Raw genomic sequence first — 26,492 nt, 5'->3', positions numbered from 1 at the left:
ATATATATATATATATAATACAATACTCAAGAAGAGGAAAATTTTATTATCATATTGTTTAAGAGTTTTAATTGAATAATAAAAATAATGAATATTAAATAAAACAAATATTTTTGAAAAAGAAAATTTTACAACTTTAAGTTTTTGAATCGTGCTATTATTCCTAAATATATATTGTGTGGAAATCGCAAAAATGAAGGAAGGACAAAATAAATTTAAAAAAATTATCTCCAAGATTTTAGAATTTTCCCCTCTAAATCTGGGCTATTTTGTCCATGCTATTCCCTCCACAAGTGCTAAGAAGCCTGCATTTTACATTAAAATTTATAAAACAATTTTAATAACAAAAAAAGTTGAAAATATATTTCACAGTGCGCAAAGTAAAAAAAGGACAGCCCAAAATAACGTTTGATCTAATGATCCGATCTTCACGCTTTAGGACTCAATCTTAAAGGTTCGAAGGGATGATCTGAAATATTCTAATTAATTAGGGCAGGTGATATTTTAAGTTATGAAATCAGATATTAAAACTTACTTTCTTTGAATAAACATATAATCTTTTTTCACAAAAGCAGTGCACGCCGAGTACTAGTGGTCGTGAATTGCTCGATTTCCATGCTGTATAATCTGAAATTGACGAGATCAAAAACTAACTATTATGTATAACTGTATGGTTAAAAGCAAATAAAACTGAGAAAATGCTTTTTTTTTCTCACAAAATGGAGCCCATCTGAAAAAAAAAGTTAACAAAATCGACTTTTTCGTCATTTGAATGTACAGTGCAAAAAAGAAGAAGAAAAAAAAAACTTACTTTTTTATTTTTCATGAACTATTTGACCGATAACTTATTCTGTAATTTAAAATAACACAGCTTTAAATGAAGTAAAGTTTTTCACACCTTCCAATTCAAAGTTTTTTCGTCCGTTACAGGGCTCGAAAAAACTCAGAAATTTTACCCGTCCCAGAGGACGGCTTGTCCAACAATGTACCCGTCCTCCTTTGAAACTAACCCGTAGCTTCTAAATAAATAAAAATATAATTTTCTTTTATTTATTCCAAACATTTATATAAATTGCACAATAAATTAGTAGTTACTAGGATTGCATTATACAGTAATAAAAGAAATACTAGGTTACTAACAGTAAAACCTAGTATTTCTTTTATGAAATAATTTAAATGACAAAGGTCAAGTTATCTGGAATGTCAATTTATCCGAAGGTACTGCATTTTTTAAATTAATCAAATATGACGACGTTTGCCAGTTCCACAATCAAGCCAATGATTTACAAAGGTTTCTGCGCAGAAATCTGAAAGGGGTTATCCATTTAGGTAGATGTTCATAATTGCGTTTAACGCTTCTTATTTAAGACCAGTACGTAATGTGTTTTTTTTGTAAGTTCATTGCTGAAAAGCCTCTTTCAACCGGTGCAGTACACCCAGAGAAAACATCGATTCCATCATGCGCAGTATGTTGCTGTATTTGTAGATTAGAGGGTCATTTTAGAAGTGAGGCGCTAGATTCTAGTAAGGTAACAAAAATTGAAAATGTATCACGAACATTAACGGTAAAATGGCAGTCCGCGCGGACGGCGGATTCGAGAAATTTGTTGTCCGCTGGGAATTTTTGACCCCCGAGGACGGGCGGTTTTTCGAGCCCTGGTCCGTTATTAAATAAAAAAAGAAAAAACCATCAATAATTTCTAAAATCATTTCTTTTTCTTTTTTTTGCAATTATATTTGGATAAGTGGACTTCATAATTGTGTGCAAACATTTTTCCAATTGGTTATTAAATTCTCGAGACAAAGAAAAAATGAAATTAAAAATAACATTGCTCAAAATTTCGACCGCTTTTCTGACTATATTATTCACCCCCTATATTTTGAGGGTCAGTAATCATAATCTGTCGTAAAAAAGAGCTATACAAAGAAAGTACGCATTTGAGTCTGATTCCTTAATTTCATCATTAGTTAGCAATAATTAATTTCAACATTTGAGGCACTTTTTAGAGTCACTAAAAATTGACACATAGTTCGTGAAAATCCGATCATTTGAAAAAAAATTATTTAGGGTTACACGTTTTTTTAATTTTGCGTACTATACAAGATGAGAGTATTAATTTTCAGGAGTGATTTGAAAATATTGAACAAATTCCCATAGTTTGCTTGCGATAGTTTAAAAAAATTGCAGCATTTGGAATTTTATGGTTTATAAAAAATCGTTGTTTTCTAGGTCAAGTTTTAAATTACTATAATATGGGTGAAACAGAATTTGTCCTAAAGGTTTTCTTAGCTCTAATAGCGCCCTATTAGAAATTATTTTTCCTTTCCTTTTCCAGAAGTTGAGGAAATGAATAATTAACGATACACTTCAAAGAAACCTTTAGTAGGCTTTTTGTTTCTGAAACTGATTGTTGTTGTTGTTGTTAATTTACGTCGCACTAGAGCTGCACAATGGGCTATTGGCGACGGTCTGGGAAACATCCCGGAGGATGATCCGAAGACATGCCATCACAATTTTGATCCTCTGCGGAGGGGATTGCACCCCGCTTCGGTAGCCCGACGACCTGCGCGCGAAGTCGAGCACTTTACGGTAGCACAGTTTAACGAGGACCCATACCGCACACCCTCGGTCCCTACGCAGACTGATCCAAGTGGTCACCCACCCGCACACTGTCCGCAGCCAGTGATGCTTGACTTCGGTGATCTGCTGGGAACCGTGTCTTAACGATCAGTCCACTGCGGGACTTCTGAAACTGAATTATTTAGCTGAAGTCAAAATTTTCAGTTTCCGAAAATTAAATATACGAGAAATTTTCTCAATTCTTGTATAATCATTTTTATTTATTTTGGTAATTGTGGGCATTTACCATACTCTACGAACAAATTTCTTGTAGACGTTTTCTTTTTGAAACTATATTATTTAAAGGGTTCAAGTCTAATTTTTGCAGGAAATATGTTTGATTTCTCAAAAATTCTTCACGTTTTTTCAGTTTCTGTGGTTATGGAGGTAAGTCATTCACACAGGAGTCGGAAAAACTACACTTATTTTGGGTGTGTGGTGTGTGGGTAACTGCAACTACTTTTTTTTTTAAATGAAGCAATTACAAACTATTTTCAATTTATTGTGTCTTTCTTGACAGACAATATTTATTTCAAGAAATGCTCGTTGTCAAATACAATCGGAATTATATTTAACAAAATCGCTAAATCCCGATAAAAACTTCTCTATATTGAAAACTTCGTTAAATAGAAAATCACCATTTGAAATACATAACAGCACAAAACAGGTATTAAATTCATAAACACTAGACATGATTAAAATAAAAATTGATACATCTTTATTTTGCAAACTAGTATCTACTATTTATTTTATAAATCTTAACCATAAAAGAAATCGGCATGGAAAGCAAGAAGAGAGTAAAACATTATCCACTACATGCTACTTACATTTTCAACTAAAAAAAAGCTAAATTTATGTATAAAATTACAGTTGCATTTATTATAAAAATAATTTTAAACATACATTACCACAAGCTTTCTTAAGTTTAATGGCAACTGATAAAATCCGTTAATTTTGTGTGAGTTTTTCGTTTGAAATGGAAACAATAATGGAAAGGGATTTTACTGCTTGCTCTAAAATTTAAGTAGCTTCAATAATCAATTTCCACCAAAAAATGCGTTAACAAGTTTGAAATGTTCTGAAATATTTTGGGAAATAGGGAAAGTGGATCTCAAGGAAAAGTTCGTTAAATAAAAAATTCACTTTGCAAGTTTATTTCACGAAGAAATTTCCAAAATGTTCTTGGTTCTTCGAAAAAAATCGCAAAAGAGAGAAATTCGCAAAATGGAAGTTCGTTAAACAGAAATTGACTGTATTTGTGATTTTGCTAAGATTGAAAAACAAAGCTTAAGTCTACTCAAAAAGTAGCACTTTAAACTACAAAAAAAAAAAAAAAAAAGGAGTAATCACAACAGTATAGTTTTGTAATGTAATTCACAACTTATTTTTAAGAGTTAGATCTGCCTAGAAAAGTAATAATAATTAATAAGTATTTCGTATTAACCACAGGAAAATTTGAAAGAATAATAATTTAAACTATTATTTCTGCACGTTAAAAAAATAAAGTCACTGGCTGCTTTGGTTTTCAAAGTGCTCTGAGCTTTTCCCCCAAAGAAAAACAACTCATATATTTAAAGAAGAAAAAAAAAATCGTTTGATTTGTGAACTTACCACATTTCAAAAGCAAACTACTCAACTCATCTTTTGAATCGATTTGCTTGACATCAATTCCGGACACGTTTCCGTTCGTGGGGATTTTTGAATGTGATCGGAGGTTTAGATGGATGATGTGTCAATATTGGGCGATTTTTGAGGTTTTTTAATCATCTTGTTTGCTTGGAGGGAAATCCAGGTGCAAAGTGATAGGGAATTTTAATGAAGGGAGGGAAATAAGTAGTAGTTCGTCGATTTTTAGAAATTCCGATTTTTCACGCGTTAGTTTTTAAGAGGGAAAATCTAATATTGAGTTGGATTAGAAAAAATTTAATTTTCTTAGAAAAAATAAATAAATAAATAAGAAAACGACAGCTTAGGGCGCTTTTTCATTACACGACACGATACCGACAAAATCGGACGACAAATGTGTGAACGACAATGTCGTTGCCGGATCGTTTAAGCAATTGTTTTTTCACTTGTCCGATATCGTTAGTCCGAGAAGTAGAAATTCTTGTTCATTCAATGTTTTGAGCTTGAGTGTGTAGAGACATAAAATTTAAATAATTTATTTGAACGTGTTTTGAAAAATTATAAGTTTTAGTTTTGAATTCGTTTTAGCAACAGAGTTAGATACATAATAAATGTTGTTGTATTCTAAAATGTTTAAGAAATAAAATATGTTATTTTTTTGATAAAATTATTGGTAGTATCGTAAATTGGCGTTCATTTAATTTAGTTGGCACAAAGACCCAACAAGTGAGCAGTTGCTTGTGTTCTGCTGTGATTTTTTTCTGCAAACTTTAAATATGCCGGATGATAATCGTCGTCTCAAACTTCTTACTTTATTTTAGAAGAAAAATCTAGCAGTGCAGAAACGTTTTTGGGTGCACGAAATGGTACTTACGTATTAACGCCACAGCAGCTACAGATTTGGCGGTTTTTAAGTGCCGCCAATCTACACTTAAAATTATGTCTGTAATCACTTAACATTACTTAAATTCTTTAAATGTTTTAAAGTATTAACGTTTTTTTTTAAATCGAATTAAAATATTAGTTTCATTTAGAATAATCTTTTTAGATGATTTTTTAAATGAGTTTTATCAAATTTATCTTATGAAGCCGTTCTATCATGTTTCAAAAAAATGCTTCAGTTGAATCAGGGAACATACTTTATATTATTCAATCAAGCAGAAACCAGTAGTTAGATCGAGTTCTGTTTGAAATACATAAGGGTCTTTATTTGCCTTTTTATCAAACCATTACTATTATAAAAAATACCATCCCTTCATTAAAGCATATAATGAATTTATAAAAATTTTCAATGAAACTTTTATGATTGTTTACGTCTTTCAACCTCATTATAATGTAAAAAATGCAACTTCATGAAATTAAAAATTTATAACCAGACATGAGAATAAATTATATAAAACTTTTATTTTCGAATTTTACATTTGACATGATCTAATAAAATATTAAAATTGATTAAAAGAATAAAATAATGATATCAAAAGAGGAGATAAAACAGGAAAGATACACAACAACTAATAAAATCGCCACGATTTGAGGAGAAATTTGCTTGCCTAACCGACATTTGATTCCGACAAACGATATAGTCTTGTCGGCAGAGTTGGCCAAAAATGTAATCGATTACATTTTTTGATTACAGTAATCAATTACTTGTAATCATGATTACAATTTTCAAAAATTTTGATTACAGCTGTAATCATGATTACAATATTGATTACAGTAATCAATTACTTGTAATCGTGATTACAAAGTTTGATTACAGCTGTAATCATGATTACATAGTCGATTACAGTAATCAATTACTTGTAATCATGATTACAATTTTCAAAAAATTTTGATTACAGCTGTAATCATGATTACAATTTTGATTACAGTAATCAATTACTTGTAATCATGATTACAAGTAATTGCGATTACAAGTAATCACAACAAAAACGATTACAAGTAATTATGATTACAAGTAATCAAAATATATGATTACATGTAATTTGATTACATGTAATTTGATTACATGTAATTATGATTACATGTAATCTAATTACACGATTACAAGACTATTGTATTCTTATAAATGATTATATTTTACAGTAGATAGTAGAATGTATTTTATAATGATACATTTTGCACGTATTAACATGTACTGCATTTTGTACGTATTTGTATACGTACAAATGAATGTAACTGAAATTTATGTACATATGATTTTATCTAGTGCATATGTTCAGACATTTTAGTATCACACACATGTACATACACTTATATTGTAGGTAAAAAATATATGTACGTATGTATATAGATAATAATTACATTTGTATGTGCAAACAATGTAGGCATGTACATTTATACACAATGAATATATGCATTTTATGCAAATATTTGTGTATGTAAAATGTATATCTATGTTCATGTACGCATGTATATACAAGTACTTGTGTTTGTACGAACATACATACATTGTCTGTACAATGTATGTCCCATGCATGTATGTGCAATTTATTTATGAACAGTACAATATATGTATGCATGTACAATATAGGTATATCTGTAGGATGTACAATATATGTATGTATACATGTACATGATATGCATGTCCAGTGTATTTATGTACATGTACATAATATGTTCATGCTCAATGTAAGTATCCAAATATGCATAATACATTTGTGAACTATTGTACGTACATTGGGCGTATTTATATTTCACATATATTCATACATGTATTCGACATGCATAACGTACGTACATACACACATTTGAGATGCATATATTGTACAGATGTATATACTTATAGCGTGCAAATGTATATACATATAGCGTACAGATGTATATTCATATAATGTACATATGATGAAATAAACATATAATGTACATATGTGTGTACATATACAGTACGTATGTGCATAAATATATTGGGCATAATTCTTTCGTACAAATTTTACATGTGTACATGCATGCTATCCCTATCTATGCATATGGTGCAATATATATGTGCAATATATATGTGCAATGAATGTATCCGCACATGTACAATACACGTATGTTCCATGTATGCATATCCATATGTACTATATATGCACGTACAATACATGAATGTATGTACATACATTGTACATGCGTACATACATTACACGTATACATATGTACATTACATTTATGTCTAAATATGTGTACAATGCAATAAATAAAATGCATGTAAGTTAACTTTTAATAGCTCAAGCAATTTAAATGACAAAATCAAACGATATTTAAATTTAAATTTCAGCTTTAATTGTTCTATATCATTTTGAAATTCTCTGAATAAAAAATTATTTTCAGGTATTTTTATGAAATGTTTGACAATACAGATTTATTTTTTTTATAACATAATGGATGATTCATAGAAATGTTTTAAATGGTAAGAAAAACGGTAAATTTTATGTGTGGAATTAATATTTAGAAATTCCAAATAAAATTATCGTTTGCTTTCTAAAAAATATGAGGTCGAGTTTCATATACCTTAGAATAATTTTAAAACAAATTTTAATAACTTTACTCATATAATTTTTTTTAATGTATGCACAATGTATGTGTATATTGTAATTACATATATTTAAATGTACGCACGCATTTGTGCATTACTTGTAATTATGTACATGTATACGTTGTATGCACATGCATACATTGTGCATATAACTATTTTTTTGTGCATCCATGCATTACATGCGCATATGTATTAACAAAGTATGTAGTTATACAAGTACATACGTAAGTTGTACATAAGTACATACTTTGCGTGCACATATATCGATGTACATATAAATATGCATGTATACATGTACGCATTTTATTTACGCAACTATGTGCATATATTGTACCTTTTAAATAACATTTTTACATATTGTACGCAAATACGTACAATTTTATACACAAACGTACATTGTATATACGTGCTATCATCGTAAATTTATACAATATATGCACTTAAGTACATAAAAGCATGCAAACGCATAAACATTATTTTCATATGCGTTCATACATACATAGTCTATGTATACAAAGATACAAAACATTGCCTTTTTGTACAAACTAACATATATGCGTACATGTATCATAAATGCATAATTATATGTACTAAGCATATGCGCATTGCATTAAGTATATTACAATATAATTATGAATATTGTACGTACAAACAACGTTTGTGAATACATTGTATGTATAGGAATCGCAAATTGTACGTTCATGCGTGCGTACATTCTATGTACATAAAAATATGTAAACACATGAATACTTACATAAAAAATTTGACTATAGTATACAATCGTAATAACTTGTAATCGTATAGTCTGATTACAAGTAATCACAATTACATGTAATCAAATTACATGTAATCATGATTACATGTAATCATATATTTTGATTACTTGTAATCATAATTACTTGTAATCGTTTTTGTTGTGATTACTTGTAATCGCAATTACTTGTAATCATGATTACAAGTAATTGATTACTGTAATCAAAATTGTAATCATGATTACAGCTGTAATCAAAATTTTTTGAAAGTTGTAATCACGATTACAAGTAATTGATTACTTGTAATCGTGATTACAAGTAATTGATTACTGTAATCAAAATTGTAATCATGATTACAGCTGTAATCAAAATTTTTTGAAAGTTGTAATCACGATTACAAGTAATTGATTACTTGTAATCGTGATTACAAGTAATTGATTACATAGCTGTAATTATCTGTAATCAATTACAGTTGTAATCGATTACTGTAATCAACGGCCAACTCTGCTTGTCGGATACGACATAATCGTTATCGTATCGGTGAGTGAAAAAGCGCTCCGTTGCTGACCATGTATTTTACTTGACCCTATGTCGTTCGCCGACAATCGGATCCGTTTTGTCGTTATCGTGTCGTGTAATGAAAAAGCGCCCTTATTGTTAACGTCGCACTCTTTCTGTGCATGTGGGAAAAAGCTTTTCACAACATATTCAACATCAAATTTTTCTGTCACTTCACACTACAATGACCTCTAACGTAGTGTCATATACCCATTACCGTTTAAGTGCAAAAATCAGTTATTCTATGGATGGTTTTATTTTATTTTATAACCGTCGTTGAATAGCCGACCCAATTGTTTGGGTTTACGACCACTAATGTTCAACTCCGTAGCCTTGTCATTTTAAACCAATCCAGAAGAAAAGCAAACTCTTGGATCAATATCCCCAGAGGTATGATTTGTTATGGGACATGGAGGACTTTGTGGCTACACGGAGAGTCTTTGGCAGGCGGGGACCCAAGACCTCTTGGACATGGGCCCAGTGCCCTACCAACCAGACAATCCCGGCTTTTCTATGGATGATTGACCGTGGCGCTACGGCTTAAAATTCGTCGTAAGACTTCCGGGTTACTACTTCCGATTAATTTTTACTCCTAAACTTGAAAAAGGACGCCGCCAAATATTATTAAAGTACTTGTAATATTTATAATATAACGCGTTTTTTTCCAAATTTTAACGAAACAAACAACTAAAGAATTTGGAAGATTGCGCTGCAATATGCAGCCCAAAAATATTAACTAACTAACGGTGATATTTTACACAAATATATCCAAACAAGGGATAACACTCAAAACATGGCTAATCTTACACTTTATTTATGTTGTAATATTAGTTTTCTGAAATTTATTTCAGGTTCAAGACCAATTAGAATTAATAAATTACAGGAAACTTTTGGCTTCGGCAGCTTTCGATTTTTAATGTATATATAAGAAACTATTCATTGCATTTCGCAAACCGAATGATGATATACATATATATTTTTAAATTGTTTGGAATGCTGCAGCAAGTGACTTATTACAAGTATGATTAATAATCCAGAAATAAAACTCTTCACAATTTAATATACATTTGTAAACATATAAGAAAGACTCTTTTTATTTTTACGTTCTTAATAATTTAAGGATCACTGGAAAATCCAAATTCGGTAAATTTTATATTTTATAACCGTCGTTGAACAGCCGACCCAATTTTTGGGTCTACGCTTACAATTGTTCAACACAGTAACCTTGTAATTCTGAACTCAATCCAGAAGACGAGGAAACTCCTGGATCACTCATTGGGAGCAATTTGTCTTCGTGGAGGACTTTTTGATGGAACTAACCCGCATTTGTGTTACTTGGAGAGAAAGACTATCAGAACCTTCCACGGTTAGCCAGACGGCAAGGGGACTCTAACCCATGATTCGTCTACCTCTGAGGATATTTCACAACAGCACTGTGGTCAGTGCAAGCCGGATGCGGAATTCGTATCGACCAGCCATAGCCGGGATTCGAACCCGGTTCATCTCATTAGAAGGCGAACGCTCTATCTCCAGTGCCATCGTGGCTCAAATTCGGTAACTGTCAACTTTTTCCGTAGAACTTTAACATTCAGGTGATCTTTTTGATGGATATCCGAAATTCAATTATTTATTCAGCCATCAATGTCATTATTTCACTCCTACAGCAGGGTATAAAAACATCGCACCGTGAATGTTCAATGTCTGTTTTATTCAGTATACAGTCGGACATCTATTTAACGAACTTCCCTTTTGCGAATTTCTCCATTTTACGTTTTTTTTCGAGGAATCAAGAACATTTTGGAAATTTCTGCGTAAAATAATTTCCAAATAGCCAAATGAATCTTCTATTTAACAAACTTTTCTTTGAGATTCACTTTTCCTATTTCCCAAAATATTTCAGAATATTTCAAACTTGTTAACGCATTTTATGGGGTAAATAACCTTGAATTGATTTTCGCAGTCATATAAATTTAATAGAAAGCAGTAAAATCCCTTTCCCTTTTTGTTTGAATTTCATACAGGAATCTATGCTAAAATTCAATTTACGAGAAAGTATAACAGAAATTTCTAAAGCATGGAACTATGATGTTACAGATCGTACTATTCGTAACAGTTTTGCTAAAGCCCGATTCTTAGTCAGTGCGGAGAGTTTGAAAAGTGCGGAGTACAAGGATGACATTCCTTTAGAAGTACTTGTGGGTACAGCTAAGATAAAACCACGAAATTAATGATGATGTAGTGATTAATGATTTTCTTTTTATTGATTCTACAGCTGCCACCACAGAAATATTAACTGAATCGGATATTTTGGACAATGTGAAAAATATTTCAAATTCTGATTTTCTATTTAACGAATTTTCCATATAACGAACTTTTGATCAGGATTTAGCGAATTCGTTAAATAGATGTCCGACTGTACAGTCGATATAAAGTATAAATTCGGAAAATTCGATAAAGTCATCAACTTACTCCGTATCACTCACATCAGTTGAATATTAAGTATAAGATACATTATTTGCTAAAAACAACAACAAAATACAAGCTAAAAACAAAATGTGCGGCCTATAAAGATGGCAAACGGAATATCATGAATCAGCATATATTTTGACTTTTTCCAAACGTTTATAAATGGGAGTGTAAAGCGTAAAAGAGAGGACCACTTATTCAGTGTTCAAGGCGATTAATTCAGTAGTGTTGAAGAACATAAAAAATTAAATTTACCTCTAAAATCTTTTATGTTCTCTAAAAGCAATAAAAATTACCTTTTCGATAAAACATTTAAAAAAAATGCATGAGATGAAAAAATAACACAAATGGTTTAGAACAAAAACTGAATAAAAATTTTATAAATATTTCATTAGATCTTTGAAAGCCTTTTTCCCTTGTTAATTAATATAAAAGGACTAATATTTCTATACTAGATATGCGTAATCAGATTTCCTTATATTGGACAATACATTTTATTTTAAAACCGGCGTTTAACGGATGAACCAATTCTGAGTTTACGTCTAGCAATGCTCAAACCCATAGCTTTGAAAATTTCAAACCGACCCAGAAGAAAAGAGCATTTCGAGACCAAGCATGGGGATAAACTAGCCTTCATGGAAGACTTTTTGATGGAATTAACCTGCATTTAAGTTACATTGAGAGAAACACCACGAAACCCGCTCATGGTTAGCACGACCGCGAAGGGTTTCTAACCAACGATTCATCTACTACGGGAGATATTTTAAGTCCGCAATGTGATCGATGCGAGCTGGAAGCAGAATTCGTATCGACCAACCAACGCTGGGATTCGAACTTGAGTTATCTCATTATGAGGTGAAAGCTCTATCCTATTCCCTTAATGAAACAATACATTTGCCGTAGGTAATACACAATACGTTTTACTTTATATCCATCCTTGAATAGCCTGAGCAATTTTGGGTTTATGACTACCAATGTTCAACTCCGTAGCCTCGTCATTTTGAACCCAATCCAGAATACAGGGGAATTCCTGGATCAAGTATTGGCAGAAATAGTCTTCGTGGTAGACTTTTTGATGGAACTAACTTGATTTACGTTACATAGAGAGGAACACCACGAAACCCGCCCATGGTTAGCCCGATGGCAAAGGTACTCTAACATATAATCCGTCTACCACTGAGGATATTTCACATCAGCACTGTGGTCTGCGCGAGTCGGCTGCGGAAATCGTATCTATCAGCCATCGCTGGGATGCGAACCCAGTTCATCTCATTGGAAGGGGAACGCTCTATCACCTAAACCATCAAGGCTCATGCAATATATTTGCCACAAATACCCTCGCACTAGATATTCTCAGAAATAAGGTTTCAGATAAACTTACAGAGGGATTTTCAGAGGCCCCGACCCCTGGTCCCATTCAAAGATATCTTTTCAATCAGGAAAAAGCTCTAGTGGCAGATCTCGCCAGCAAATGAATGCTCCTCAAAAATGAGGCCCGGTGGTTCATTGAGTCCCCAGACAGTACAAGTACCAGACCAACGAAAATCCCAGACAGTCTTTACCAGTGACCATTTTGAGGGGACTTCATGGAGATCGTAAGATTTTCCCTGTCTGCTATAAATGACCAACTGAAGATTTTCCCCCAGGCCACATTTTGGGCTGCATGTAGTTCACCCAAGACAGCTTAAATAGAGATCCTCTAATCATTAGAGTCTGATGATTCTAGCCTTTTAACAAGCATATAATCTCACAGAATTAGGTTAACTGTTCCTAAACATGGATGATATCAAACAGCAACACAAAGCAAGATCTTCTAATTTTTTTAAATCATAATTTAAATAGTGAAAAAATGTCCAGAACTTTAGATATTGTATTTTGCATTTGGGTATTAAAAAATCGGTAACTTTCGGTTAGCCAGGTACAAGGACTGTTTATTTTTATTTTATTTAATTTTTATATGTTTAAAAAATAAAGAAAATAAAAAAAATATTTAAAAAAATTGGCGGAGAATAACATTCTTTGACGACTTTTCGATTGCGCCCGGCTAAAATAAAATCTACAAACAAATCTATACAAAAAAATCTATCCCCAAAAATATATTTCCTGAAAATCTTCAAGAAATTTATTGAATAGATTTTTGAATTCAGAATTGTGTTAAAATAACTTCTAAAACTGGGCATGGCCTAACGCTTTGATCAAAGTACTTAAAGAACACCATTACATTTTTTAAAACTGTTATATTCCTAAATTCAACAATGCATGGATGTGTTGTCATTGTTTCCTAAGTTGATTTTATTTTTCGTATGCAATTAAATCTGCTTTAACAATGTAAAGGCAGAAATATATCTTTCTTAACAATGACATTTTAATTGTTATAGTTAAATTTTTTAATAAAGAAAATTGTGCGATACAAATTTAATTCCCATAGCGTCTCTTTGTCGAATGCGATCAGACACACGCTAACGAAAGTTAAAGTTGCCATTTTTCAATATGAATAAGCTCCATCTCTTCGAGGTTACATCTATAGTAATATTAGCTTGTCTCATTTTATGGGCTGCATTTCAAAATCAATGGGATTTAGAGTCATTTTTACCATCATTAATTGGAGTCTTTGTCTATGCTGCAGTGAAGGCAGGCATTGTTCGCACTAAGCGGCAAGAAATAATTGCAAATGGGGACGAAACATCAACTGCAACTTCCACTGCCGAAGGGTCTGATCACGAAAGAGGTTATTTAGCCGACATCAGTGAAGGATCTGATTTAACATCATATGGCAGTGATAGAAGGGCAAAAGAGAATTTCCTATTTGCATCGCAAGAGCGAAGAGGACAATTAACAATCGAGGAGTCTTGTAGTACCGGTAGCAAAACATCAGACAGTGGGACAGATTCTAGCCAGAAAGATTCATCCGATTGCTGCCAAACATTTGGAGAAGAATCCAGCAATAGCGACAAAAGTAGAACCCGGAAAGAGGACATCCTTCCCATGGTCTCATACGGCGAATGGTTACACTGGGCTAACTTCAAACCGGTAGACATGAACTCAGACGACACAAAAACAAGCAGCTCTGGCTCTCATATATAACATACTTTGCCACGGATTTTGAGAACGAGACACCTGACCCAGAAGTGCCGAGTCCCGATGAAGAGCCTATTTATAATTATGAAGGTTTAATGATCTTGCACGATGTTCTAACAGCTAGGGAAGAGCTTTTTAATCAGGCTGCATCGGATTCGGATATCAGTAGTCTGGAGTTAGTAGAGTTAGAACAGATATCAGGACGCAAGCGTCGATTCTTTCACATCAAAGGATCGCCCATTCGAAGAGCAGGACGCGCTGTGCGGAATGCAAGCGTACGTTTCCTCAGAGTATTTGCTTGCTGCAAGAAGGAACAAAAGTGATTTTTTTTTTTGGCCACCTCAACTTGACTCTTTGGCGATTTTCATTTTTTTTTTTAAAAATTGGATGTCTTATACAAAATTATGGAACGAAGAAGGCAGTTCAGCTATTTTTGAAAGGAAACTGGATCAGTGGTTTTTAAGATGGACATAGGTGTGAAAATTGAAGGAAGGGAAAAGGACAGTCGTGCAGAAACGGTAGGGGTTGATTTGAATGTATACGATGTAAAGGGATGAATTTCCATAGAAATTTGGCAAGGCAAATCTGAAATAGTAGTAAAAGAAATTCAATGCTTTACTTTATTTTTTTGATGGAATTTGGCAATAGCGAACAACAATTTTCTGCAAAATATCAACTAGTCTCCCAAAATTATCAGAAATAGTTTGCAAGAATAAATAATATAGGTAGTTTCATACATATTTCAAACAGCTGCACAGTTATTATATGTATTATAAAATTACTCTTTAATTTACACTGAATACACTTCTGAATTTTTTTGTTCAGAATAACGAATATTTTACAGAAGAAGTGGTACATATATTTTTTATGTATCTAAGTATGTCTAAACTTTTGATACATATCATGTATATGTAGAACAATATATTTGAATACTGAACAAAATAATCCTTTAAAAATAGCTCTTGGAAAAATTTAAATGTCTAGAATAATTGTGCTGCTGTTTTGAACAATGTGAAATTTATTCTCAGTTATCAAAATTTTTTAAAATATCATTACAATCCCTCAAGTATCAGATTTGACCTTGTACATTTCTCACCACCTTCTACTACGCAAATAGCTCATAGTTCAGTGGAATAAATAACAAAATATGGTGAATATTCATCTGATTGAGTTTAACAACGAATGTGCTTTTGATTGCTGCGATGTTGAACCTAGAGAATGATTTCTGATAGTTAGATGATGGGCCAAGCGTTGGATTTTTGAATGTTAGATGTCGGGCCAAGGAAAGGAATTTGGAATGTTAGATGTTGGGCCATATGAAAGCATTTAAAAGAATAAGATATTGAAGATTTGTTTCTTTTGGAGAAATTATAAAGTGTTCTGTACCAAGTTGAGGTGTCTGCTCTTCTATTCATCAGCTAATATGTTGTTTTTCGGACATTTAAGAACATTTTGCGCAATCTGTGAATTTTTGTCCTATCTTGTGAAATTATAAATTCATCTCTATTGTTTCAAGCATTTAAAGAATATTTGGAAAATAAATTCACACATGATTTGGCTTTTCAGTGCATTATTTGAAGCTATACAACATTCTTTGAATTTTATGATACGTTCGTCTTTTAGTGTTTCTGTAAAGTAAAGTTTATTTAGAAATTCTTCTAATTCAAAAAGCATGCTTTTCTCATTTCAATGACTTTTTTCATTGACATTATTTGTGATCGATAAGTCAATTTTCATAAAATCCACTGCTCTAGAACACCAAAAAACTCACCGTCCAGCTTTTTTTGGTGATTCATCTGAGTTCAATAGACACTAAAGACAACTAACAGTAGAGTCAAATAAGCTATTAATGTTTCGCGTAGTTCCACTTAAGAATTCATATTCCTGTGAATTTTTGACCCTTTCCTTCTCAAATAATAATATTTTATAACCGTCGTTGAACAGCCGACCCAATTTTGGGTTTACGACTACTAATATTCAACTCTGTAGCCTTGAAATTCCTGGATCAGTACCCCCAGAGGTTTGATTTGTAATTGGAACAAGGAGGACTTTGTGAGTCGACAGATTTAACGTGCATCAGTCACCATTTACTACACGGCGTACCCACTACCTCTTGGACATGGGCTCAGTGCCCTACTAACCAGGCAGTCCCTGCCCTTAATAATAATAATAAATAAAAGATTAATTTTTTAAAATGAAATTTTAATATTTTTTGGAGCAGTATTCATATTTATGTTAAAATCGCCGGCCAAGACAGTGCTGCATTCTTCACAATCGTCTCCTACAGCATCCAAAATGTCATCGGTAGTTGACCCTGGTTTTGCATACAACACAGCCAAAAGGATATCATACATCAAATAACACGGCAGCTACGCGTATTCCTGTTCAATCAGTTTGGGACCCTCTTTATTTGTGGTATTCATCAGAATTAGTATTGAAAGCGATCCAGTTTGAACTATAGGTTAGAATTTTCTGATTCTCAACAAAAACAAAAATATCTCTCAAATGATGAAATTCTCTTCTATTCACAACTCAAGAAGTATTTAGGGGATCTCTCTGGACCATATCTCAAAAATAAACTCACCAACTTAATGCATAACAAAATTGAAAGTGAAAAAAAAAAAAAAAAAGAATTCTAAAAAAATTATCAAACAGCAGCGGTCACCAAAGTAACCCATGCAGTGACGCGACGTATGCGCACTGTTTATTATTACTCTTGTATAGAGCCCCTGAATTAGAGAGGCCGACTTATCAGCCATTTCGGAGCAAAAGCTCTTAATGAAGAGCTTCAAGATGTGGTAACTTATCGCTACAAACGACGTTAACCTGAATTATAGGATAATCAGTGAAAAACAGGTAAATATTTGTTTTTAACAAAAACAAATACTTAAAGTGAATACAAAACTTGGCGATTCTGAAATAAGTTTGGCGAATACTTATTTAGCCAATTTCTTGCCTTTATTCATTAGTTTTATTGCACATAAACACTAAATAGTCATATTTCAAATAAATATATACTTAATAAATGCAATTTTCAATGAAAATTCCTATATTTGGTACATAGTTAAAACTGTAAAATTCAAGTAACCCTGAAAGTTATTCACTTATTTCTTTTTTTTAAAAAATGGACGAAAAACAAGCATTCAAAAACAAATTCTAACAACTTAATATCGTTTATATACTACATATATAAGTAAATAAATTTAATGAGCAATAAATAATTGAGTATTTACCTCATATAAGCGAGCTCCACTTCCAGTTGTATCTTCTGCAATTTGTTATCCATTTCCTCCTTTTTGAAGGAAATTTGAACATGTAAAGGCCTTTTTTTTCAAATTTTACGTATCCAAATAGCCTGCAAACTTTAATACTAACATAACATAACGTAACTTACGAACTTATCTACTTCATTATGGCGGATAGTTCAGATCGCATAGTATAGGAACCTTACTCTTAAAGACAGCAGAAAAGTGTGATGATGTCCAAATAAGATGCGCACGCCATCAAACCCAAAACAACACTCATTTTGCCAATGGGTAATACAAAAAATAAAACCCCTAAAATAATAAGCAGTTTCAAAATAATATTTAGTCCCTAAATAGTATATGAGCCGTTATTTTTGTAAGTGGAATAAGTTAATTCAAAGCTAAAAAGTGTTATTTATTCTTGTTACGATTTTAATAATCATTGTTAATTTTCATCAAATTACCGAGTAAAACACTGACCCATATTCATTGCCAGTGTTTTTAAATTCATTCAAGCACTAACCCTTACCAAATTATTTTGTAGTGTGTCTACCACTACAAAAATACTATTCCAATTCACTGGTATGTACGACATGTTAACTCGATTCTATGTAGATATATCTTTTCAGAAATGACGGTTGACCTTGCCGATTTCTATTATCCCCACATTGGTGACCCAGATGTGATGTGAACACGCCTATCTTGATAGTAACGCCTACTTTGATGGATGGCCCACATTGAAATGTTGACTTGCTACTTGTAACTGCGACATTATCCACCTCCTCGTGCTGTTGCTTCTCAGTCACGATCACACACAACGTATACACTCGACTGCTAAGGCAACACAAGAGTGATCACGACCGTGAACTTAATACAGCTCTCATGATCAGCACTCAAATATTGCGGTGATCTTAACACAGCTCTCCCGGCTTCTCACAAAACAGCAACTAGTGGTATCCGTTCATCAAATTCTATCACAGATATACTTCTTGCGGGGGAGTACTGCAGTGTGTTTACCACTACAAAAATATTAATAATTTAATATTAATATTAGAAATATTAATATTAAATAGAATATAAGACATGTTAACTAGATTCTATGTTGGGGTACCTTCTCATAGACGACGGTCGACAGAGCCGATTTCTACTATCCCCACAACTTATTTATCTTTCAAAAAATAACAGTCAATACCAGTATTCTTAAACTAATTCAAGTACTAACCCTTACATTTCCAATTAAACTTATTCCTCTTTTAAAAATATCTGAATATAAATAACTTAAAACAATAAACTTAATTTAAGTTTCAAAATTGTACTGAAAAAGTTGTGAAATTTCATGTTACACAAACCTTGCTAGAAAGAAAAAACGAACTTTATTATGTTCCACTCTTAAAGAAAAATAGACTTCTTTCATTTCATTCAATAAACTTTATTCAAAGTTAAACATAAAAAAATAACGATTTAAATTGAACTGACAATTACATGAAATCACAAATTAATTTATGATGCATTCAGGCAATTAAATACGTTAAACAGCAACAAGCATTACAACGAGATATAACATAAAATAGAAATTTTGAAGTAAGTCAGTCTTTTTTCTTTCTTGGTAAAAATTCCTTACAAAATACATCATCACAAACATCAACTTATTTATACACATTTCTGTACATGAAGCGGGAAAAAAGTGGCTTTTCTAAGTTAGCTTATCACAGGAGGCAATTTTTTTAAATTTAAATTCCCTATTTTCCGAAAGCTTTTTAAATTTAAATTAAGCCGACTACAGCTTTGACAAACCCTTCAGCTCTTCTATCATATATATCAGAAAAGATTACAGAAAGTATGATTCCAGGATCGATTAAAGCAATGCTGCAATTTTTTTCCAACACAAAGAAATTGTCACCCTGACAGGCTGGAATTTTAGAATACTTTCTAAGTGAATCAAAATACTGGGTTGCCACAGAAAAAAATGAACAAAATAGTTGCTTTCAGTAGCACAAAAATAGTTGCCGAAAACTATGAAAATAGTTGCCTAAATAAGAACAAAATTTCTACAATAATATGACTACAGCTTTATTAAATGACTTAATTATCATATACCGTGATCCATTTAGTCAAGTTGGTGCCCAATATGATAATTTTTATATAAACGTTAGTGCTCTAGTACTACATTTTGATATTAAAAAAATTAATAAATTAGCAGGGAGAATTTAAATTACTCAAATTAATCAAAAAAATAATTTTTCATTAAATAAAACATACTTTTTTCTAAAAACTTTCCTCTTTGTCAATACTTTATTTAGCAAATATATATATATATTGTGAAAAGTGAATACTCAAATTTGAGATTCACGCATCGTAATATCGTATTGAAAATTGAGTATCTTCAAATCATGCAAAATTTCGCAGCAATAACCGTTGAAAAGGCGATCGAGAAACAAAATAGACATACAATGGGATTAGTGCAACTTGAGTGCATTGAAAAGTGATGATTCAAATTTGCAAATCAAAATTTTTAATTTTTTAATAAAAAAAAAATTCATTGTGTTCAGAAGCTCCCGCAGGCTGTCAACCTAATTTATGCTAAATAAAGCATTTATAATTATTATTATAAATGCTTTATTACAGCATATTTCTAGAAGTACATAAAAGTCTCCCAATGGTCTCTTTTTACTGAAAATTGTTGCATTTTTAGCCTTTTCAACCAAAAAAAGTTGTTGTAGTCGCCTTAGGCCGAAAATAGCTGCAAATAGTCGCATGTGACAACCCTGAAAATAAAAACTTTAAATATTTTATTATAGAGCTATGGAAAACCCAAGTTGCTGATGAGAAATACAATCTCATTTTCTAGAACCAATGACTTGAACCTGAGCCTTACAGTTGAGTAGTCTGTTTCTAGTGGCTAGTAAAATTGTATTTGATATTGAAAAGTTCTTCACATAAAAGGTACAGAATGTAATAACAGTTTATTTTCATAATTATTAAATTCTTCAGGTGGTTATTGTTCATAAGATTCTGCTTCCTAGGATGAATATGATGAAATATCTAAAATGAATGCCAAACTTTGTTGTTCTCAGAATAAATATTCAAATTCCTAGAAATTTCTCAAAATGAATATTCAATTTCTCCGATTAACTATCATATACTTCTGCACTCAGATAAAGGGCTCAAATTCCAGAATTTTCAGTTCTCAAAACAAAATTCTGTTCTGAAATTCCTAGAATATTCTCGAATTAATATCCGATTCTTATGCCTTCAGAATAAAGGATCAAATTTTAGAATAAATGTTCAAATTTACAAAATAAATGCTAAAATTTAGAGAACAAATGTTTAAACTTATAGAATAAATGTCAATTTTTTCCGTTTTCAAAATAAAAGTTCAATTTAATAAAATATTTTAAAACGAAAGTTCAAATTCCCAATAAGTGCCCAATTTTTTCGCATTCAGGTCAAATTCCAAAATAAATATAAAATTTTCTGTTCACAGAATGAATACTTGAATTCTCACTAAATGTCCAATTCTTTGGCTCTAGACTAATTTCTAGAATATTCCTAGAATAAATGCATTTTTGTGTGTTTTCTTAGAATGAAAATTCAAACTCATAGCTTAAATTCTCATACTAGATTCTAATATCCTAGTTCTCAAAACAAATGCTTCTAATTCATCTGATCCTAATCAATTTAGTGACCAACAACCTATTCACATAACTTAAAAAATTTTAAGTTAAGTAGTTAGAGTAAAGAAGTTAACATGATAAAAACCTATTATCAAAGATTGCTATTGATATTTTATAGTAGTGTTCCCTTTTACAGAAATATACCCAACAGCAGTAATAAATAAAAACACCTAAAATTTCTTTCCTCGCGATCTACTTTTCTCCAACTATTTATGAATAAAATGGCACACATATACTCTTTATAAAACCACATAATATATTGGTATATACATAAATATATTTATAAGCAAAAACAACGCACATAAGAATTTGAGAAAAATAATATCTATATATTTAATGAAATCTAATAAAATTATATATCTTTTAATTTTTTGTTATAAAATTTGTACATTGAAAATATATTATAATTCTGTTATATAATTTTCTGAAAACAACAAGTAATGAAATAAAGAAAATTAAAGGAGTTTGAAATTAGTATTTCCTCGATGCAGATAAAATATTTTTTTGACATAACAAGGTTTTCGAGATATCGAGAGTATGCTGGATTACATTTTTTAGAATCATTATAACAAATTTAATTTAAAATTAAACATCAAGTTTTTATGTATGAAGAATTTGTATTTACATATTTTGTTAAATGTTATCAAGCTGAATCTCCCTCTGACTGCATTGAGAGATTGCAGACAAAGAGTCGCACATCTTTATACTTTTTACAATATTTTAGAAAAATTTATTCGAAATCGCTGTAATAGTTTTTTATTGTATGTGATAAAGAAGTGTGTCAATAATATGTGAAAAGCTCCATGCTCTGGGTATGTAATAAAACATGGAGCTAAAGCATTTAAACAGCAATATGTAAACAGATATGACAACACTCAAAAAGAGAATTCAATGCAAGGTACAGAGAAGTAAATTATACATATGGTACACATGCATGCTTGCACTTATTGGGGAAAATATATTTCAAAAGAAATTTGGTATAGTAATTACTATGAAAACTAAAAAAAATGAATCAGGTTTGTCATTTGTTGCATTTAAAAATGTTTTTCAATTAATTCAAGATTTCAGTGAGGTAACTTGTTGTAGATTAAAATTTTGCTATGTTCTTTAAAAATTAAATGCTTAATGTATCATTAAGAAAAATTAAAAAAAATCTAATATGATTAATATTTTTTTAAATAAATAAATTACATAAAAACCTAAAGTGATATAGGATGTGTCACAATAAAAAGGATTAACAAAAACATAGTATATCTCAATATACAGCAGGAAATACAAGGAAAAAGAAAATAAATGTAGTAGAGGAAAACAACACATTAATAACAAACAATAGAAAACTTATATGGTGACATACAACCATAATGCTTATCACTTTTATTAACTGTTTATTAACACTTCGAAATTATAACTGGCTTTTGGTCCAACAAAAGTTAATAATTTTTGTACTAAATAAATAAGATAAAATTTTACCCTATTTAAGGATATTTTAGTTTCTGGGTAGCTTAAAAATTTTACCATTCACAAGATTCGAGTTGTGTTATTTTAATTCCAAACTTTCCACAATTAGAGTATAAAAATAAAGTAACTATTACTTTTATTAATTTGCTACCAATAGCTGCTTTTCTTTGTTTTGAAGGTACATTTTAAAGTTAAAGACTGATTAGAATGTTAAAATAAAAAAGTTTAGCATTCGAAAGTCATAAAACAAAGTTTTTGAAATCTAAAAATTTATTAAGAATACTTAAATGCGGTAAATTTTTTTCTTCCTAATTTGCAGTGCCATTTCAATTTTGTGTAAAGTGTAACAATAATCCAACATATGAATTGTATGATTAATTTGCATTGCAAGACAGATCATAGGGATTCTTTCAAAATTAAATACTATAAAGAAATTTCATAACCTAACATTTTTTGATAAACTACAAATAATTTAAATAATAAATAAAAAAAAGTATTCCATTAATTACTCCTTAGTGTTCTCCTTATTTTCCACATGAAAATGCAGGAAATTTATACCTTCCTTGAGCTCAGTCGGAGCACTTCAGAAATCTTGGCAGCACATGCCTAAAACATTTTGTTTAACACAAACATCTAAGATTCAGAGCTAAAATAGAATGAATTAGAAAAAGCTTATAAAACTCAATTGCTGTTATGCTGCAACCACTGAATCAAAGAGGCTTCTGTATTTTGCCGCCATTTGATGTTCGCTCTTACTCGTTCAAGACTTTGATGTAAAGACTGAGCACCAGTACCCACATCTCTGCCATGAAAAAAACTTTTGACCTGGAAAGAAAGTGAAACAGTTGAGGTTCCCTTTAAGCAATTTTGATTTAAAAAAAATTTGCTTTATTATAAGGAAAGAATAAAACTATTTCCAATGAATTTGGTTCTTTGTTAGATTTCAAAGCTTCCTCTCCCACTTTTGCAATACCTGTTTGATCAAGATAATGTTCTGATTGATCATTTATAATTTATTAGTTAAAATTTCGAGAATAATTTTCAAGGATTATTGGAGGAAGTTAAACATTTTCAAAGCCTTGAAAACTGCAAAAGAATTAAAGGAGTTTTCATGCCTGTATGAAATTTGTTTAAAGTACAAAAATTTTTATTATGGTAGTTATTCTTCTTATGTGCTGTAACATGTCAAATAAACCAGTGGGTATTTAAAATAAGTTATGACGCTTCCCCTCGGATGTGCAATCCTCCAGTATGAAAAAAATATCATGCAGCAGATTTATGTTGATATAATTATAAGAAAACTTTAAGTATATTATGCAAGCAAAAAAATTTCCTTTCCTTCGTTAGTAATAGTTAAAGGAGAAAATTAAAAATAATTCTGAGTATCAAACAACATCCTTGCTTTTCCTTGATGAGAGTAAAATTTCACGAAAATTAATTCTTTAAATTGGCAGCATTGACTTACTTCGTCATAATCAAACCTCGAACTGAAGTGAGAAATGGATTCGGATAAGATCATATCCATTGAAAATGATCCTGGACCAAACCTTTAAAAAAACAATAATAATAATATTAAAATAAAGTAAAAAAAATTTGTTCTTACTAAACTAAATAAAAAATGAAAAGTTTATATGTCCATATAAAAATTATTTATTTGTTCAAAAAAATGTTACAATAATAAATGATTAAATAATAACAAAATAACCAACAAATAATTTTGTAACTGTTTAAAATACAGTAGATTATACAGTAGAACAATAGATAGCAAAAATGCTACTAAAATCTACTGCCTACTCATGCTTTTATAAAATCAAATATACATATTACAAATTTTAAGGTTAGTGCATACATATTCCAAAGTATATTAATAAATTAAACAAATGTGAACATTAGTCTGTTGGTCTCGGACCACAAAGAAACAAATTATGTGCGGTCTCCTGAACTAAGTTATACTGATCATTAGTTTCATGTTTTAATCTGCATTTGTTTTCCTTATTTTTGTCACAAAATAGCTTGTTTCATTACAATTAAAAACATCACACATTTTCTATATTATAATTTTTTTAAATTAAAATTCACTTTATCAACTTCCTTAAACTTAAAAAAAATTAATAGGGCATATGAATAGATTAGTGCATGAACTAGTAATATTCTTTAATGCCTCTTACTGACTGACATAATTTTTTTAATTTTTACTCCTGTAGGAAAAATCAAAATATACAGACAATACACCATCTGTAAATTCGTAAAAATGAGGGAGCTCTAATAACTACCTTCAGCCCATATAACCTAAAACACATGTTACATAAAAAGGAAGATAGGGTACACTTTGTGCAGTATAGACTAAAGCAAAAAACAGTGGAAAATAAAGCACTTTTTAAAAAAACCCAAATGAAAAATGAACCTTTAAGGGCTTTTAAAAAAGCTATGCACCATGAAAAACCATTAAAGAAAAATTTAAAAATATTGAAATTTGACCTAAAAAATAGTTGTGTTGATCCTGTGTTGATAAGGGAATGGTAGTCAAAGAAATCTGTATTGTGTCTATAATGTTGTATTTGGAGTAATTAATTTGTTAACTTTTAACTGAAAAGTTACAAAAGAATAGCTATAGAGATCTTCTATAAGTATTTATATTTTTTCATTTTTTCTTTTAAATTTTTGAACAATGAAAAAAATAATAAAACTTATTAACTCATGTTTTTACCTAAATTATTTGAATTTTATTAAACAAAGCATTTAAAAATTATTATTTTCCATAATGATCCTTTGAAGAGAGATTGATAAATAACTTAATACAGAGAATAACTTATAACTTAATAGATTGATAAATAACTTAAATTTTATCAGAATCATCTTAGCTGAACAGAAGATAATAAATCTTAATTTAAATTGTGAAAAATATCTCATAATGCTTAAATAAAAATATAGCACAGACTTAAAAATCTTTAAAATATGTGTTTCATTTCAATTTTATTTTATTTCTTACTGATAAATCTATTAATAATGTTGGCACACAGATAAGCCATTACATATCTTAATTTCCAAAAAATTATTTTTAACTAATAACTATTTAATATATTTATTAATCCTTTATTCTTCTGTGGCAATTACAATGAAAATTACGATTCAATATTTTCTAAATGCTGGGAAAATTTTGATTTGCGTACATAAGTGAGTTTAATTTATAAATCAGAAAAATAATACTTTCTATTCTCTGTTCTTCAATCCAAGATTTCATGGGGAACACTTTACTTCAACTAAACAGTTGAGTTTTAACACTAAACATACGAACACTTAATATATACCTATTTCTACCATAGCCGGTCAAATGACCGGAATTTATGCTGCTTGATTGAATGCATGAAATATGGATGTTAGGAAGGATATAAACTAAAAAAACTTCATTATAATTAAACAAAATTGCAAAACCGATTAAATGATAAGCGCATTTTCGATGCAAAAGCTCTTAAACAGTCACTTGACCGTTTATGGTAT

The 26,492-nt window shown here is 30.7% G+C and overlaps 1 protein-coding gene across 1 annotated transcript in view; it reads right to left on the bottom strand.

Annotated features, from left to right (window-relative positions):
• Nucleotides 1-21,844: 21,844 nt before the first annotated feature.
• Nucleotides 21,845-26,492, bottom strand: part of LOC107448197 (glutamyl aminopeptidase) — a 40,906-nt gene continuing 36,258 nt past the window's right edge. The window contains exons 17-18 of the mRNA XM_016063312.4: nucleotides 24,460-24,541; nucleotides 21,845-23,819 (exon numbers count right to left, since the gene is read on the bottom strand). Coding sequence (XP_015918798.2) covers nucleotides 23,676-23,819; nucleotides 24,460-24,541 — 226 coding nt within the window. The 3' untranslated portion in view covers nucleotides 21,845-23,675. The remainder of the gene's footprint in view (nucleotides 23,820-24,459; nucleotides 24,542-26,492) is intronic.

This window comes from Parasteatoda tepidariorum, chromosome 5 (assembly GCF_982258835.1).
Source record: "Parasteatoda tepidariorum strain Cologne lab strain chromosome 5, Ptep-v5.0, whole genome shotgun sequence".
Taxonomy (NCBI): Eukaryota; Metazoa; Arthropoda; class Arachnida; order Araneae; family Theridiidae; genus Parasteatoda; species Parasteatoda tepidariorum.
Note: the sequence above shows the minus strand (reverse complement) of the source record. Positions and strands in the feature narration are given on the sequence as shown.